General features: G+C 50.4%; 1 protein-coding gene across 4 annotated transcripts in view; it reads right to left on the bottom strand.

Annotated features, from left to right (window-relative positions):
• The window catches only part of EXD3 (exonuclease 3'-5' domain containing 3), a 64,813-nt gene that overhangs the window by 6,358 nt on the left and 45,043 nt on the right, over positions 1–13,412 (bottom strand). For all 4 annotated transcript variants that reach the window (XM_089534596.1, XM_089534593.1, XM_089534595.1 and 1 more), the window contains one exon: positions 1,056–1,182. In XM_089534596.1, coding sequence (XP_089390722.1) covers positions 1,056–1,182 — 127 coding nt within the window. The remainder of the gene's footprint in view (positions 1–1,055; positions 1,183–13,412) is intronic.

The raw sequence follows: 13,412 nt of genomic DNA, 5'->3' as shown, positions 1-13,412 counted from the left end.
GAAAGAAAGAAAGAAAGAAAGAAAGAAAGGAAAAGGCCTCCCCAGCTCTCCATGCATTCATGGTTAAAAGGAGTTTTCATCTGGGGCCTTGCAGCTTTGCAATGAGGAGGGGAGCAGAGACCCCCAAAACTGGCAGAACCCAAAGGCAGACCCTGACGCTGGTTGGGCTGAAAAAATGGCTCAGTTAGCCAACAGATAAGTTTATATTTTAAAAAACTGGGATTCTTTTTTTAGGATGACACCGAACTAGGAGTAGCAGCTAATACTCCAGAGGACAGGATCAAGATTCAAAATGACTAGAAAACTCGGCCAAAGCTAACAAAATGAAATTCAACACAGAGAAATGTAAGCTACTGCACTTAGGGAGGAAAAATGAAATGCAAAGATATAGAATTATGGGGGACACCTGGCTGAATGAAACTACGTCTGAAAGGGATCTAGGAGTCCAAGTAGACCATAAGTTGAACATGAGTCAACAGTGTGATGCGGCAGCTAACAAGGCCAATGCAATTTTAGGCTGCATCAATAGAAGTATAGTGTCCTGAGAGTAAGGGCTGTTCGATAGTGGAACACACTCCTTCCTCGGAGTGTAGTGGAGTCTCCTTCTTTGGAGATCTTTAAGCAAAGGCTGGATGGCCATCTGTCAATGGGGATGCTTTGATTGAGATTTCCTGCATGGCAGAATGGGGTTGGACTGGATCAGGGCCCTTGCGGTCTCTTCCAACTCTACAATTCTATGATTCTAAAAATTCTCTGAGACTTGATAAGAGAGGAAACATATTCAGGGATAGCTGTGTTGACCATGTAGCAAAATGCAGTTAACATCCAAAATCCATCTTTCCCAGCCTTGCAATCGGAAGACTCTGGAGAAGATGGTTCCAATCCCCGCATGGCCCTGTGCGCCTGGCCTGGCAACCCTCCCAAGGGCCAGAAGCTTACTTTACCTTTTGCAGAGGAGAGCCTCCAAAGGGGGCCCTAGGCTTTTATCACTGGAACAGCCAGGGACCCTTCCTCAGCACTGTTCCTGCGGCTTCTGCCTGGAAGCCCCTTCTCACCTGTTGCAGCCTCAGTGGCAACGCTGCCATCCGCGTCGGACCCTTCGCCTGCCCAGTGGCCTCTTGCTTTCATCAGGCGCGCCATCGTCTCTTTGGAGACCTTCAGGTATCGGTTGCAGTTGCAAGCCTGAGCAGAGAAAGGGAAAAACCCACCGTGAGGAATGTCAGGGATGATGGGAGTTGTTGCTCTTCACCTCTCGCTCGAACTCACCATACTTATCAAATTTGCAGATGACACCAAAATAGGAGGAATAGCTAATACCCCAGAGGACAGGACCAAGATTCAAAATGACCTGAATAGACTAGAAAGCTGGGCCACAGCTAACAAAATGAAATTCAACACGGAGAAATGTAAGGTATTGCACTTAGGGCGGAAAAATAAAATGCACAAATATGGGATGGGGGACACCTGGCTGAATGAAACTACGTGTGAAAGGGATCTAGGAGTCCAAGTAGACCACAAGTTGAACATGAGTCAACAGTGTGATGTGGCAGCTAAAAAGGCCAATGCAATTTTAGGCTGCATCAATAAAAGTATAGTGTCTAGATCAAGAGAAGTAATAGTGCCACTGTATTCTGCTTTGGTCAGGCCCCACCTAGAATATTGTGTCCAGTTCTGGGCACCACAATTCAAAAAGGACATTGAGAAACTGGAGCGTGTCCAAAGGAGGGCGACAAAAATGGTGAAGGGTCTGGAAACCATGTCCTATGAGGAACGACTTAGGGAGCTGGGGATGTTTAGCCTGGAGAAAAGAAGGTTAAGAGGTGATGTGATAGTGCTGTTTAAATATTTGAAGGGATGTCATATTGAGGAGGGAACAAGCTTGTTTTCTTCTGCTCCAGAGAACAGGACCCGGAACAATGGATGCAAGCTACAGGAAAAGAGATTCCACCTCAACATTAGGAGGAACTTCCTGACAGTAAGGGCTGTTCGACAGTGGAACACACTCCCTCGGAGTGTAGTGGAGTCTCCCTCCTTGGAGGTCTTTAAACGGAGGCTGGATGGCCATCTGTCAGGGATGCTTTGATTTGGATTTCCTGCATGGCAGAATGGAGTTGGACTGGATGGCCCTTGTGGTCTCTTCCAACTCTACGATTCTATGATTCTATGATTCTACAAGAACAGATGACCACACAGTCAGAAAAGAGAGATGTAGTAGTGATGGGGGCCTTCAACTATCCTGATATTTGCTGGAAGGCAAACTCAGCCAATTCCTCAAGTTCTAGCAAATTCCTCACTTGCCTTGGAGATAACTTCATTGTCCAAAAGGTGGAAGAGGCAACAAGGGGGTCAGCTGTTTTGGATCTGATCCTAACCAACAAGGATGATTTGGTTAATGGGGTGCAAGTGGTGGGATCCTTAGGTGGAAGTGACCATGTTCTCCTACAGTTTGTTATACAATGGAAAGGAGAAGCCAGGCAGAGTCAGACACGCATTCTAGACTTTAGGAAAGCCGATTTTAGTAAACTTAAAGAAATACTGAGTGTGATCCCATGGTCAACAATACTAAAACAGAAGGGAGCTCAAGATGGATGGGAATTTCTAAAAAGGGAGATACTGAAGGCACAATTTCAAACAGTTCCAGTGAGGAAGAAAAATGGGAGAAGTCTCAAGAAACCAAGATGGATGACTAAGGAACTTTCAATGGAGCTAAAATTAAAAAGGGACATGTATAAGAAATGGAAAAATGGGGAAATCACCAAAGAGGAATTCAAACAAATAGCAAGCCTGTGTAGGGGTAAAGTCAGAAAAGCCAAAGCACAGAATGAACTCAGTCTTGCTAGAGGTTAAGAACAACAAAAAGGACTTTTTTTTGGATATGTCCGCAGCAAAAGGAAGAAGAAGGAAACGGTAGGGCCACTGCGTGGAGAAGATGGCAAAATGCTAACAGAAGACAGAGAAAAGGCTGAGTTACTCAAGACCTTCTTTGCCTCAGTCTTCTCAGAAAAGGCAAAGGGTGCTCAACCTGAGGATAATGGAGCAGAGGACAGAATAAGTAAAGAGATAGTAGGGGAACACCTTGTTAATCTAAATGAATTTAAGTCTCCGGGACCAGATGAACTGCATCCAAGGGTACTAAAAGAACTGGCAAATGTCATATCGGAGCCATTGGCAATAATCTTTGAAAACTCCTGGAGAACAGGAGAAGTCCCAGCAAAATGGAGGAGGGCAAACGTTGTCCCCATCTTCAAAAAGGGGAAGAAAGAGGATCCCAACAATTATCGTCCAGTTAGTCTGACATCAATCCCAGGAAAGATTCTGGAGCAGATCATTAAACAGAGAGTCTGTGAACATCTAGAAGGCAATGCCATAATCACAAAAAGTCAACACGGGTTTCAGAGAAACAAGTCTTGCCAGACAAATGTAATCTCTTCCTTTGACCAGCTTGTTAGATGAAGGGAATGCTGTGGATGTAGTATATCTTGATTTCAGTAAGGCCTTTGACAAGGTTTCCCATGACATTCCTGAAAACAAACTAGTGGAATATGGGCTAGACAACGTAACTGTTACATGGATTTGTAATTGGTTGACCGACCGAACGCAAAGGATGCTCAACAATGGCTCTTTTTCATCCTGGAGAGAAGTGACCAGTGGGGTCCCACAGGGCTCTGTCCTTGGGCCAGTTCTATTCAACATCTTTATCAATGACTTGGAGGACAAAATTGGGGGAATACTTATCAAATTTGCAGATGACACCAAATTAGGAGGAATAGCTAATACTCCAGAGGACAGGATCAAGATTCAAAATGATCTGAATAGACTAGAAAGCTGGGCCAAAGCTAACAAAATGAAATTCAGCATGGAGAAATGTAAGGTACTGCACTTAGGGAGGAAAAATGAAATGCACAGATATAGGATGATGGGGGACAACTGGCTGAATGAAACTACGTGTGAAAGGGATCTAGGAGTCCAAGTAGACCACAAGTTGAACATGAGTCAACAGTGTCATGTGGCAGCTAACAAGGCCAATACAATTTTAGGCTGCATCAATAAAAGTATAGTGTCTAGATCCAGGGAAGTAATAGTGCCACTCGGTTCAGCTTTGGTCAGGCCCCATCTGGAATATTGTGTCCAGTTCTGGGCACCACAATTAGAAAAGGACATTGAGAAACTGGAGCCATGTGTCCAAAGGAGAGCGACTAAAATGGTGAAAGGTCTGTAAACCTTGCCCTATGAGGAACAACTCAGGGAGCTGGGGATGTTTAGCCTGGAGAAGAGAAGGCTAAGAGGTGATATGATAGCCCTGTTTAAATATTTGAAGGGATGTCATATTGAGCAGGGAGCCAGCTTGTTTTCTGCTGCTCCAGAGACTAGGACCCGGAGCAATGGATGCAACTGCAGGAAAAGAGATTCCACCTCAACATTAGGAGGAACTTCCTGACAGTAAGGGCTGTTTGACAGTGGAACAAACTCCCTCGAAGTGTAGTGGAGTCTCCTTCCTTGGAGGTCTTCAAGCAGAGGCTGGATGGCCATCTGTCAATGGGGATGCTTTGATTGTGATTTCCTGCATGGCAGAATGGGGTTGGACTGGATGGCCCTTGTGGTCTCTTCCAACTCTACGATTCTATGATTCACTCAGAGGTTTCAGCCTTGGGCAACCAAACCTCTGGCCTGGCCTCATCCTGACCTACTCATAAAATCATTATTTATAATTAGCCATGTTTATATCGCATGATTAACAGATGCTCTGGGGCCAGTCCCTGGGTGCCCGCGACGTGAGTCTGAACCCTTTGCATGGAGGCTGGCGATGGTGGCAGGAGTCCCACGGCCTTTGTGCACATCCTCCTTCCCCCCGGGAGGCTTGGCCTTGTAAAGAGGTTTATTGCTTGGCTGCTCCGAGGACAAAGGCCACCCAGCAGGGATCGGCCGGAGTCTCCTGGGCCAAGGCGGCTGTGGCACCCGCCACACGTGGGCCTCCGCAGAGGAACTGCCCGGCGGCTCGAGAGGGCAAGGCTGGGCACTTGTGGCCCTGTGGACCTCTGCATTGGGTCATGCAGAGCGACCAACTCAACTGCCCCACAAGTCAACACTGTCTGGCTCTTGCCAGTGAACCCCAAGAAGCACTCCGGTATTTGGGTGCAAAAGAGGTGAAGTGAGAAGGAAGCAAGTGCCAATGTACAAATTTTGCATTGGGGAAGTTGGAGGGTTTCTAAAAGAGATTCTCAGTCCCACATTCCCCAGAAAAACATCCCAAATTAGAACTAATCAGAAAGAGAAAGAAAGGAAAGTGGGCATCAGCCTTTAAAATGCACCCTCTAAAATCCTCTGGAAAGCTGAGGTTAATGTCACCGTCTTCCCAACCCCTTTATCTTCCCAATAACCCTGTGAGGTAGGCCAGGCCCAGAGAAAGAGTCCAGAGCATCCTTCATGGCCGAGTGAGGATTTGAACCCTGGGCTTCCTCCAATCCTTGCCTCACACCTTATATCCTGAGCACGAGGACTGTGCAACCCTACAGATGTTGCCGGACTGCAACCCACAGTGTCCCAACCCATGGCGGCCAAAAGGCAGGAATGATAGGAGCTAAAATCCAACACCAGTGTCTTACCAAAGGGTTGGTTGCTAAGCCAGAGAGACTTTGGTTCGCCTGAGGATGCCTGGCATTGGGCCTGCGAGTGAGGTGAGACTGGCCAAGTGGGGGGCAGGTTTGGCTCACAGCCCGCCTCTGCACCCCCATCGCCCCACTTCTCACCCCCACAACCAGCCACAGAGTAAAATGAAGGGCCAGAGAGGGCCCCATCCCAAAACAGGGACCCCAAGCTGGGCCTCAGCTCCTGGCCGCAGTCCAAAGACCCTCCTGGGGTGGGCCAGGGGTGTGTGTGTTTGCACCCCCTTCCTTCCTTCCCAGACAATGTGCCTCTCTGCTGACTCAGGCCCAGCCTTGCACGGGAGGTACGCACACGCATGCACCGTTGCAACGCCCCTCCTGCGCATTCCTTCCTCCCTGAGCAAAGGTGCCAGGGCCCTTCCTTGGGAGGGAGGCGTGAGAAGGCCGAGGAAGATGGGGAGAACCTGGCTCCCTCCACCTCCTTCCCTCTCTCCCTCTCTCTGCGCCGAACCCGTCACACTTGGATTACGGGCGCTTTGCACCCGTGCACCCAGGAGACACAGCCGGTGGGAGCCAAGCAATGCCTGGGAACGCTTCCGAGGGCATGTAATGGGGATGACACACCGCTGGGCCTTTCCGATGAGAAAGGAGCCCTCTGAGGAGGGTTGGGCACGACCGAAGGGTAGCTGGCACGCATGGCGGCCCCATGACCCTTCCGTGCCCGGCCCAACCCCATCGGGGTGTTTCCCCACAAAGAGGGAGGGAAGAGGGGTGCTTGGGAAGGGCCAAGAGCTGCGAATTAGTGGGTGGTGGCCAGGCAAATGAGGGGTTCATGCCCCAGAGCCAGGCACATGCTTTGGTGGGCAGGGCAAGGGAGGCACAGACCTCTAACATTTCACACGTGGAAACTGGGACTTGTGCAACCAAGCAATACCCCAAAGTGGCCAAAATGAGGAAAAACACACAAGCCAAGAGAGGCTGCAGCAGTTTGCTTTTGCCTGAGCCTACTGGGAAGGGCAAGGTTTCCTGTCTGCCAAGGAGGATGAAGGTGGGCTGCCTTAAGTGCTGATGGACCACTGGCAGGTGAGAAGGTCCACTAGACCTGAGCTGCTCAAGCAAACCTAGCAAGGCCTGGGCTGCCTAGCCTGGATTGTGCAAAAGACAAGAACGATAATGAGACTGCGCATTGCCTTCCGCCAGACATGTGCCCACGTAACCCATATTCCACTGTTAAGGTAAGCTGCCTTCTACATGATGGATGGCAGCCCATTTCTCCTCTTCTCTTCTGCAAAATGGATCCCAGTTTCGCTAGAAACAGGGAGCGAGGAAAAGAAAGGTGGCAGCCTGTCGCCTGTCTGTCCCGACTCCCAAAACGTCACATCAGGCATTGCCCAAATTATTTCCAGAATTCCCTTTGCCACCCTCAGGGCTAGATGGCTGATTTTTGCAGCTGTGAGAAAGAGCTGGAGGTTGCTGGGAAACCAGTTGGCGCTCCCAGTTCCCTCAAATGCCCGGCATGTTAGTTTGGGGGTGCCTGGATGGTTGCCCATCATACAGAAAGGGGCAGGGGAGGCTTGGTCAGGTCCAGCTGAACCCCGTTGGAGGTGGGGGATTTCAAACCCAGAGGCGCTGGAGAAGCCTGCCACCCTCCAGCCCCCCACGCTGGCTCTGGGTCTTGGGAAAAGGCCGCGGCCGTGGGAACCGAGGCCCGGTGTGACTCCTGAGCTCTGTCAAGGGTTGCTTCAGGAGGGTGGCAGCCAAGTTCCGTTTCTCAGGAGGCAGCAAAAAGCCCGTCTGGGATTTTGGCAGTGACTAAGGGTGAGCTGGCAAGCTTTGCCCGAGCGTGGGAACCAACCGCCAGGGAAGGAGGCCTCCGAGGACGATGCCTCCCATGGCCCTTCCTTCTCCTCCGGACGTGGCTCCTCACCTGGGCAATTCAAGGGCCCTCCTTGCCCTGGCACTCTAGCTCCCCCCATTTTGCAGGGCCTGCTTCTCCCCTGCACCTCCTTCAGCCCCAGTTTAAGAAGTGGAAACTGCATGGCACCAAAATTAAGAGTACGGGCAGGTTTTCTCCTCCTCACGTGGAAAGGAGGACTCTTGGCACTTTGGGACAACAATAATAAAAAAAGGGAATGGCTATTTTCAGCAAGGTTTGTGTGCAAGAGAACTCACTAGGTTGTCTGGAAGGGGCTCCCCTGGACACAAGGCAAAAGGGACCTGCAACCACTGGCCCCTCCACTTTGCAAGGAAAAGACAGAGGCCTCTGTGGGGACGCAAGAGGCCTGGCCCATGGACCCCTCCAGAGCCCCCACAGAAGCCATGTCCCCCAGCCACCCCACTTGCCCTCTATGGCTGAGGCTGGGAGAGAGATGATCCTTCACAGGCAGTTCCTCAGAGGAGCCCTGTGGGACCTGGAGGCGCGGAGGATCAGTGCCATCTGGCAAGGGCCCCCCATCGCCACCACCGCCATCGCGCTTCCCCTGGGGTTCAAGGGGGAGGGAAGCAGGGGTGCGTTCCAGGCACTCTGGATTCCCACCCGGCCCCACCCGGGCTGCCCTGCACCTGTACCTGCCACGCCTGGGCCCGGCCCGCCCGCATTCTTGCCCGCGCTTGCCCAAGGCTCCCAAGGAGGCTGCGGCGGCGGCAAGGCTTAACCCTTCAGCCCCCTTCGGTGTGGGGTGGCCTTTGGGGGGAGAGGGCAAGGGCAGTCGGAGTATGGAGGAAAGATTCCTCTTTCGCAGGACCCCAAAAGCATGAACGGAGAGTGGCCAAGGACTATGGGAATGAGAAAAGCATTGTGCCAAGGCTGTTCCCTTCCTTCCTTTGGGTTGAGGATATACTGCCCCTATCCAGGAAGGCCCTACACAGCCCTCACAGCCAACCACCATTAGATTAAGACAAGAGTTGCCACATTGGTTCAGGCCAAAGGTTTTTAATCAGGGCTGGAATGGGAAGGATGTGGCCTTCTAGAAGCTGATGCATTTCCCATCTGCCACCGCAGTGGTGAAGGGTGATGGGTGCTTCAGTCCAGTGAAACACAAGGCTCTCCAAATGGGGCTGGATGGCCGCTCCCACCATCTCCACCATTGGGAAATGCAACAACTTCTAGAAGTCCCAACCAGGGAATCCACTCAATCCTCCTCCGTCTGCCCTCAGAAGGTTTTATTTGGGGTTCATTTGCTCCTGGATATGATGTCCGTGTGTCTCTTACTACGGCCTGGGCTGTCAATACCAGGGATGGCATCCCAAGGTAGACTGCCCCTGGATGGGGAGGCTCAGACCTAGGAAATGGGAGCATCGGAAATGGTGCAGCCTTCCCTTGGGAAAGTGTTTCCTTGGAAAGCCAACCTAAATTGCAGCTTCCCTCCAGTGGCAGTCTGTTTCATAAGCTATGGCAAGGAAGAAAGAAAGAAAGAAAGAAAGACAGAAAGAGCGGAGGCTAGTGGGATTTTGTGGCAGGGGAGGGAGCGGGTGTGAGGACGCATTTTTTCAAAAAGCGTGAGAAAGGAAACACAGCGCAAGGCCCAGAAGCGATGGAACCGATCTAGCGGAAACAAAAGGGCCCCAAGAAGGAGCAGAACCGGTTTCATGCCTGTGAGGTGGAACAAGAAAGAAAGCAGAGAGACAAGAAAGAGACACAGAGAGAGAGAATACGGGTGAAAGCACCGCACTTTTTGCGCCCTGCGGAGGATCCGCACCCAGACCGCAAGAGAGCGCAACAGGAAAAGGGAGGAAGGAAGGAAGTTTCCCTGGTGCTGAGAAAACATGAGAAGTTGAGACTGATGAGAATTGGAACTTATTCTGCACCAATATCATAACTATTTTTACAATTCTTACTCCTATTCTATTTCTTTATAGCCTGCCTTCCTCCCAATATATGGACTCAAGGCAGCCTTTTCACACAGTGGCACTTTCTAACAGCACAAAAAATACTATTTTGCACAAAATAAGTCCAAACTGCCATATCTTCTGTCTAGAAGACAGCCTTTTCTGCACAGGAAAAAACTATATTGTACAGGAATCCTATTTTCTGTACCCAAATAACCCGTGTGTGAATTTTGTACAGAATAAGCCCTGAATCGGGAATAATCTCCGTGAACAAGACAGCTTTCGAAGGCCTTCTCACATCGGGAAGACAATAACGTTCAAAGGATGGGGGAAATGGCACAAAGCTCTCTCGGCCCAATATTCTCCCTAAGTGTTGGGAAACCAGTTTGTTTGTTTTTTAAAAAAAACACCTGGGAATGTAATTGTGAATACTCCTTCCATCAAGAAGGAAGGAAGGAAGGAAGGAAGGAAGGAAGGAAGGAAAGAAAGAAAGAAAAAGAATTCTGGATGCAGGAGCTGCAGAAAGCTTTAAAAATAAATCTTCCCCAGGCTCTGCCATGCTATTTTAGCACCCCAAAAAGGCAACAGGAGGGAGACATTGGGAGCAAAGGGAGGCAGGTAGGGCTGCTGAGAATGGACCAGGGGCTCTTTTGCAACCCTAGAGTTGCAAGGGGTCCTAGGGGCCATATAGCTCAAAGCAAATGCAGCCGGAGGGTGGCCATCTGTCTCGTGTTTCAACCCTCGTGTGGTTGCCAAATAGGCACAGCAACATTTGGGGGTCTCAAAGCCTCCAGGTCAGCCTGTCTTCCTCTCTTGCCAACTTTGCTTTGAGCCCCAAAGGGAGGAGGAGGAGGAAGAGGAGTTGGGGGTTTGTTTGCCACTGCCGTGGGGCAGCTGTGGAGCCAGACTCCCTCCTGCTGGGATGGGGCTGGTTTTATGGACTGTCTTGGCCAGCCTGCAGCTGCGCAAATGGACAAACGGAGGCTGTTCCATTTGGGGTGGGAAGTGTGGGGCTGTTTTGTGAGTAAACGGGGGTCTCCACGTGGAAGGTTGCCCGACCCCTTTCCTCCCCACAAGGCAGGCAGGCAGGGGGGGCATGGGAGGAGATTTGTAGTTGTTTGTTGTTAACCGCCTTCGGGTTGATCTGAACCCATGGCAACCCTATGGCTGCGACATCTCCAGGGCCCCTGTCCTCTAGTGCTCTGCAAACTCTTCACATTTCTGGCCTCTTTAATCAAGTCCATCCATCTGGCATGTGGCCCTCCTCCCTACTTCCCTCCACCTTTCTTAACATTATTGTATTTTCTATTATTAAATAATAATAATAATAATAATAATAATAATAATAATAATAAGTCTTTTCCAACAATTTATGCCTTCTCATGACATGTCCAAAGTATGACAGCCTAAGTCTTGTCACCTTGGCTTCTAGGGATATTTCTGGCCCGATCTGCTCAGATGGTGGGGGAGAAATGAGAGAGGAAGGAGAGAAGGAAAACAGGGAGGAGGGAGGAATACCCCTCACAGTCAACAGTGATTAAGTAGCACAAGCCAGATTTAACCAGAGGGATCCAACAATTCAAGATATGCTGGTTTGTATGGACAGGTTGAGATACAGCGTGGAGTAGTGGTTTGAGCACTGGATTAGGACTCTGGGAGATTAGGAAATCCCTTTGGACAAGTTACACTCTCTCAGCCTCAGAGGAAGCAAAAGAGCAACCCCCTTCTGAACAAATCTTGCCAAGAAAACCCTGCAATAGAGTCACCGTATGTTGCAAACGACTTGAAGGCACAAAACAACAACAACACATGCCAAGGTTATGTTGGTTCTGGTGCGCTAAGGAATGAGTGTGGAAATGCTATTGGTGAGGTTTCCTTCTTGGAAGGATCAACTTCTCTGGCTTATTCCCATCCTCGGTGCTGCAATTTCACACTCCTTTTGGCACCCCAGAGCAAGTACTGAGCGACCCTGATGTTTCCATAATCCCCGGAGCGCTAGAAATTGCAATGCATGAATCGGCTATATGAAATTTTGCAAATGAAAAATTATGTCCTCACCTGCATTCAAAGCCAAGGGATAGCAGTATTTGCTGCACTGTTGCCTAAAATCCTAAAGCAGATGGCAGCCTCAGGGTTTGGGAAAAGGGGAAGGTTTGGAGGGAGAGAACAACAGCAACAAAATCCCAGCATGCTCCATCTTGCATGCTCAGGAGGAAAGCAAGGGATTCCTTTCCCCCAAAAAAGCATGCCATGAGTCAAGGGGAACCAAATACTTTGTGGAAAATGCTTTTGCAAGCTCTGGCCGAAGGGAAGAGGAGGAGGAGGAGGAGGAGGAGGAGGAACCATCCCCAGGCCCTTAATCCCAGGTTCTGGTTTCGGTCAGAGAATTTGTCCCAAACTCAATTCATCATATTTCTGGCTGTTCCCAGGCCCCATTTCTCTCTCGCAGGCTGGCTAAATCTCTGTGTCAATGGACCCTCCCTGCCCCAAATAATGGAGCCCCCCCTCCCCCAGTCTTCCTTGCCTCCGTCTCCGCAGGAGCTAAAAGGAGGTCATGCTGGAAACCACAGACACACTTCGCTGGAAGGCAACCCAGCCGCCCAGATGTTGCCAGCTGCTCTTGGGTCCAGAAGACGTTTCTTTAAAAGAGGAGGGGGGAAATCCCAGAAAAAGCAAGATGCTCACTCCTGGGGGGGGGAGCACTCCCTGGTTCACTTTTGGCGTTGGAGCATTTTGTTTTGGTTGCCATAAGTCAGGATTGACTTGAAGACATTTAACACCAACAGCAACAACAACGGGAGCCTGCAGAACCCAACAGTCAATCCATCCATCACCCAACTGACCAAGAGCCCCTTTAGTTCTAGGTATTCAGAAATGGTGAGCTAGCATGGCATAATGGTTTGAGGATGGGGACCAAGGTTCAAATAAAACTCACCGGGTGCCCTTGGGCAAGTCACATACTATCAGCCTCAGGGAAAGGCAACGGCAAACCTCTTCTGCACAAACCTTGCTGAGAAAACCCCTGACCGGTGTGCCTCAGGGTCACCATAAGTCCAAAACAACTTGAAGGTGGCCGTCCTCCCACTCAAATACACAAAAAGGCACACCTTTCCAGTCGAGCCACGATTTGCAAACTCCCTTTTGCCCAGGAAGTTTGGCTTCCTGAGCCACTTGTATATTTATCACTTATTTCGTATCTAGGGTCCTTCCATCTGGCACATTCCAGCAAATGGCACAACAAGTAATTCCATCGCACAATCTGTAAAACTAAGAGGCCTGTCCTGGCTGGGGGGGGGGGGGGATGATGCGGGAGTTTGGAAGGGGTCCCTCTCAAAAGGGGGTCGTTTTCTGAGCTGGGGGAGGCCAAGGGCACCCATGGTCTCTTTGGGCACCTTTGGTGAAGGATCCTGGAGATCTTGGTGCCAGCTGAGGGTTTGTTTTTGGAGGGGGGTGCCATTGGCAGTGCCAGGTAACTCTGGCCACAGTAGGAAGAAACAAAAGCCGGTGTTATCCTGACGAAAGAGGCTCCTGGGAAACAGGAAAGGAAGGGGAACTGAGCCAAAGGGCCAGCGGCCGCCACCTCTCCGCTTCCTCCGGTGCAACCTCTTGGCAAGGAAGTGTGTGTGCAAGGAGCCTCTCTGTGTGTGTTGTTTGTGTGCGTGTGCGTGCAGATGGGCTTCCCAGGGCAGAGGAGGAGGAGGTCCCCAAAAGCTGCCCTGGCTTCTCACCTCCACCTCCGCCATCACCTCCAAGGCGTGAGAAGAAGGTGCAACTGCTGGCTCCTTTCCTCCTCCGGAAGCAACAGGCTGTACACAGACCTTTTTGAGTTGGGGAGCAAAGGTTGGCCAGGCTGAGAGGCCTTCCAAGCGGCCATCTAGAAAGGGATCCCAGTCTACAAGATTCCACCGATTTCCCTCCACAAGATTCCTCACAAAAGTGAGGATCTGGAGAGCCAGCTAGTGGTTTGAGTGCAGAAAGGTG

This window comes from Sceloporus occidentalis, unplaced genomic scaffold, assembly GCF_023333645.1.
Source record: "Sceloporus occidentalis isolate IW3139 unplaced genomic scaffold, rSceOcc1.0.p SCAF_8, whole genome shotgun sequence".
Lineage (NCBI taxonomy): Eukaryota > Metazoa > Chordata > Lepidosauria > Squamata > Phrynosomatidae > Sceloporus > Sceloporus occidentalis.
Note: the sequence above shows the minus strand (reverse complement) of the source record. Positions and strands in the feature narration are given on the sequence as shown.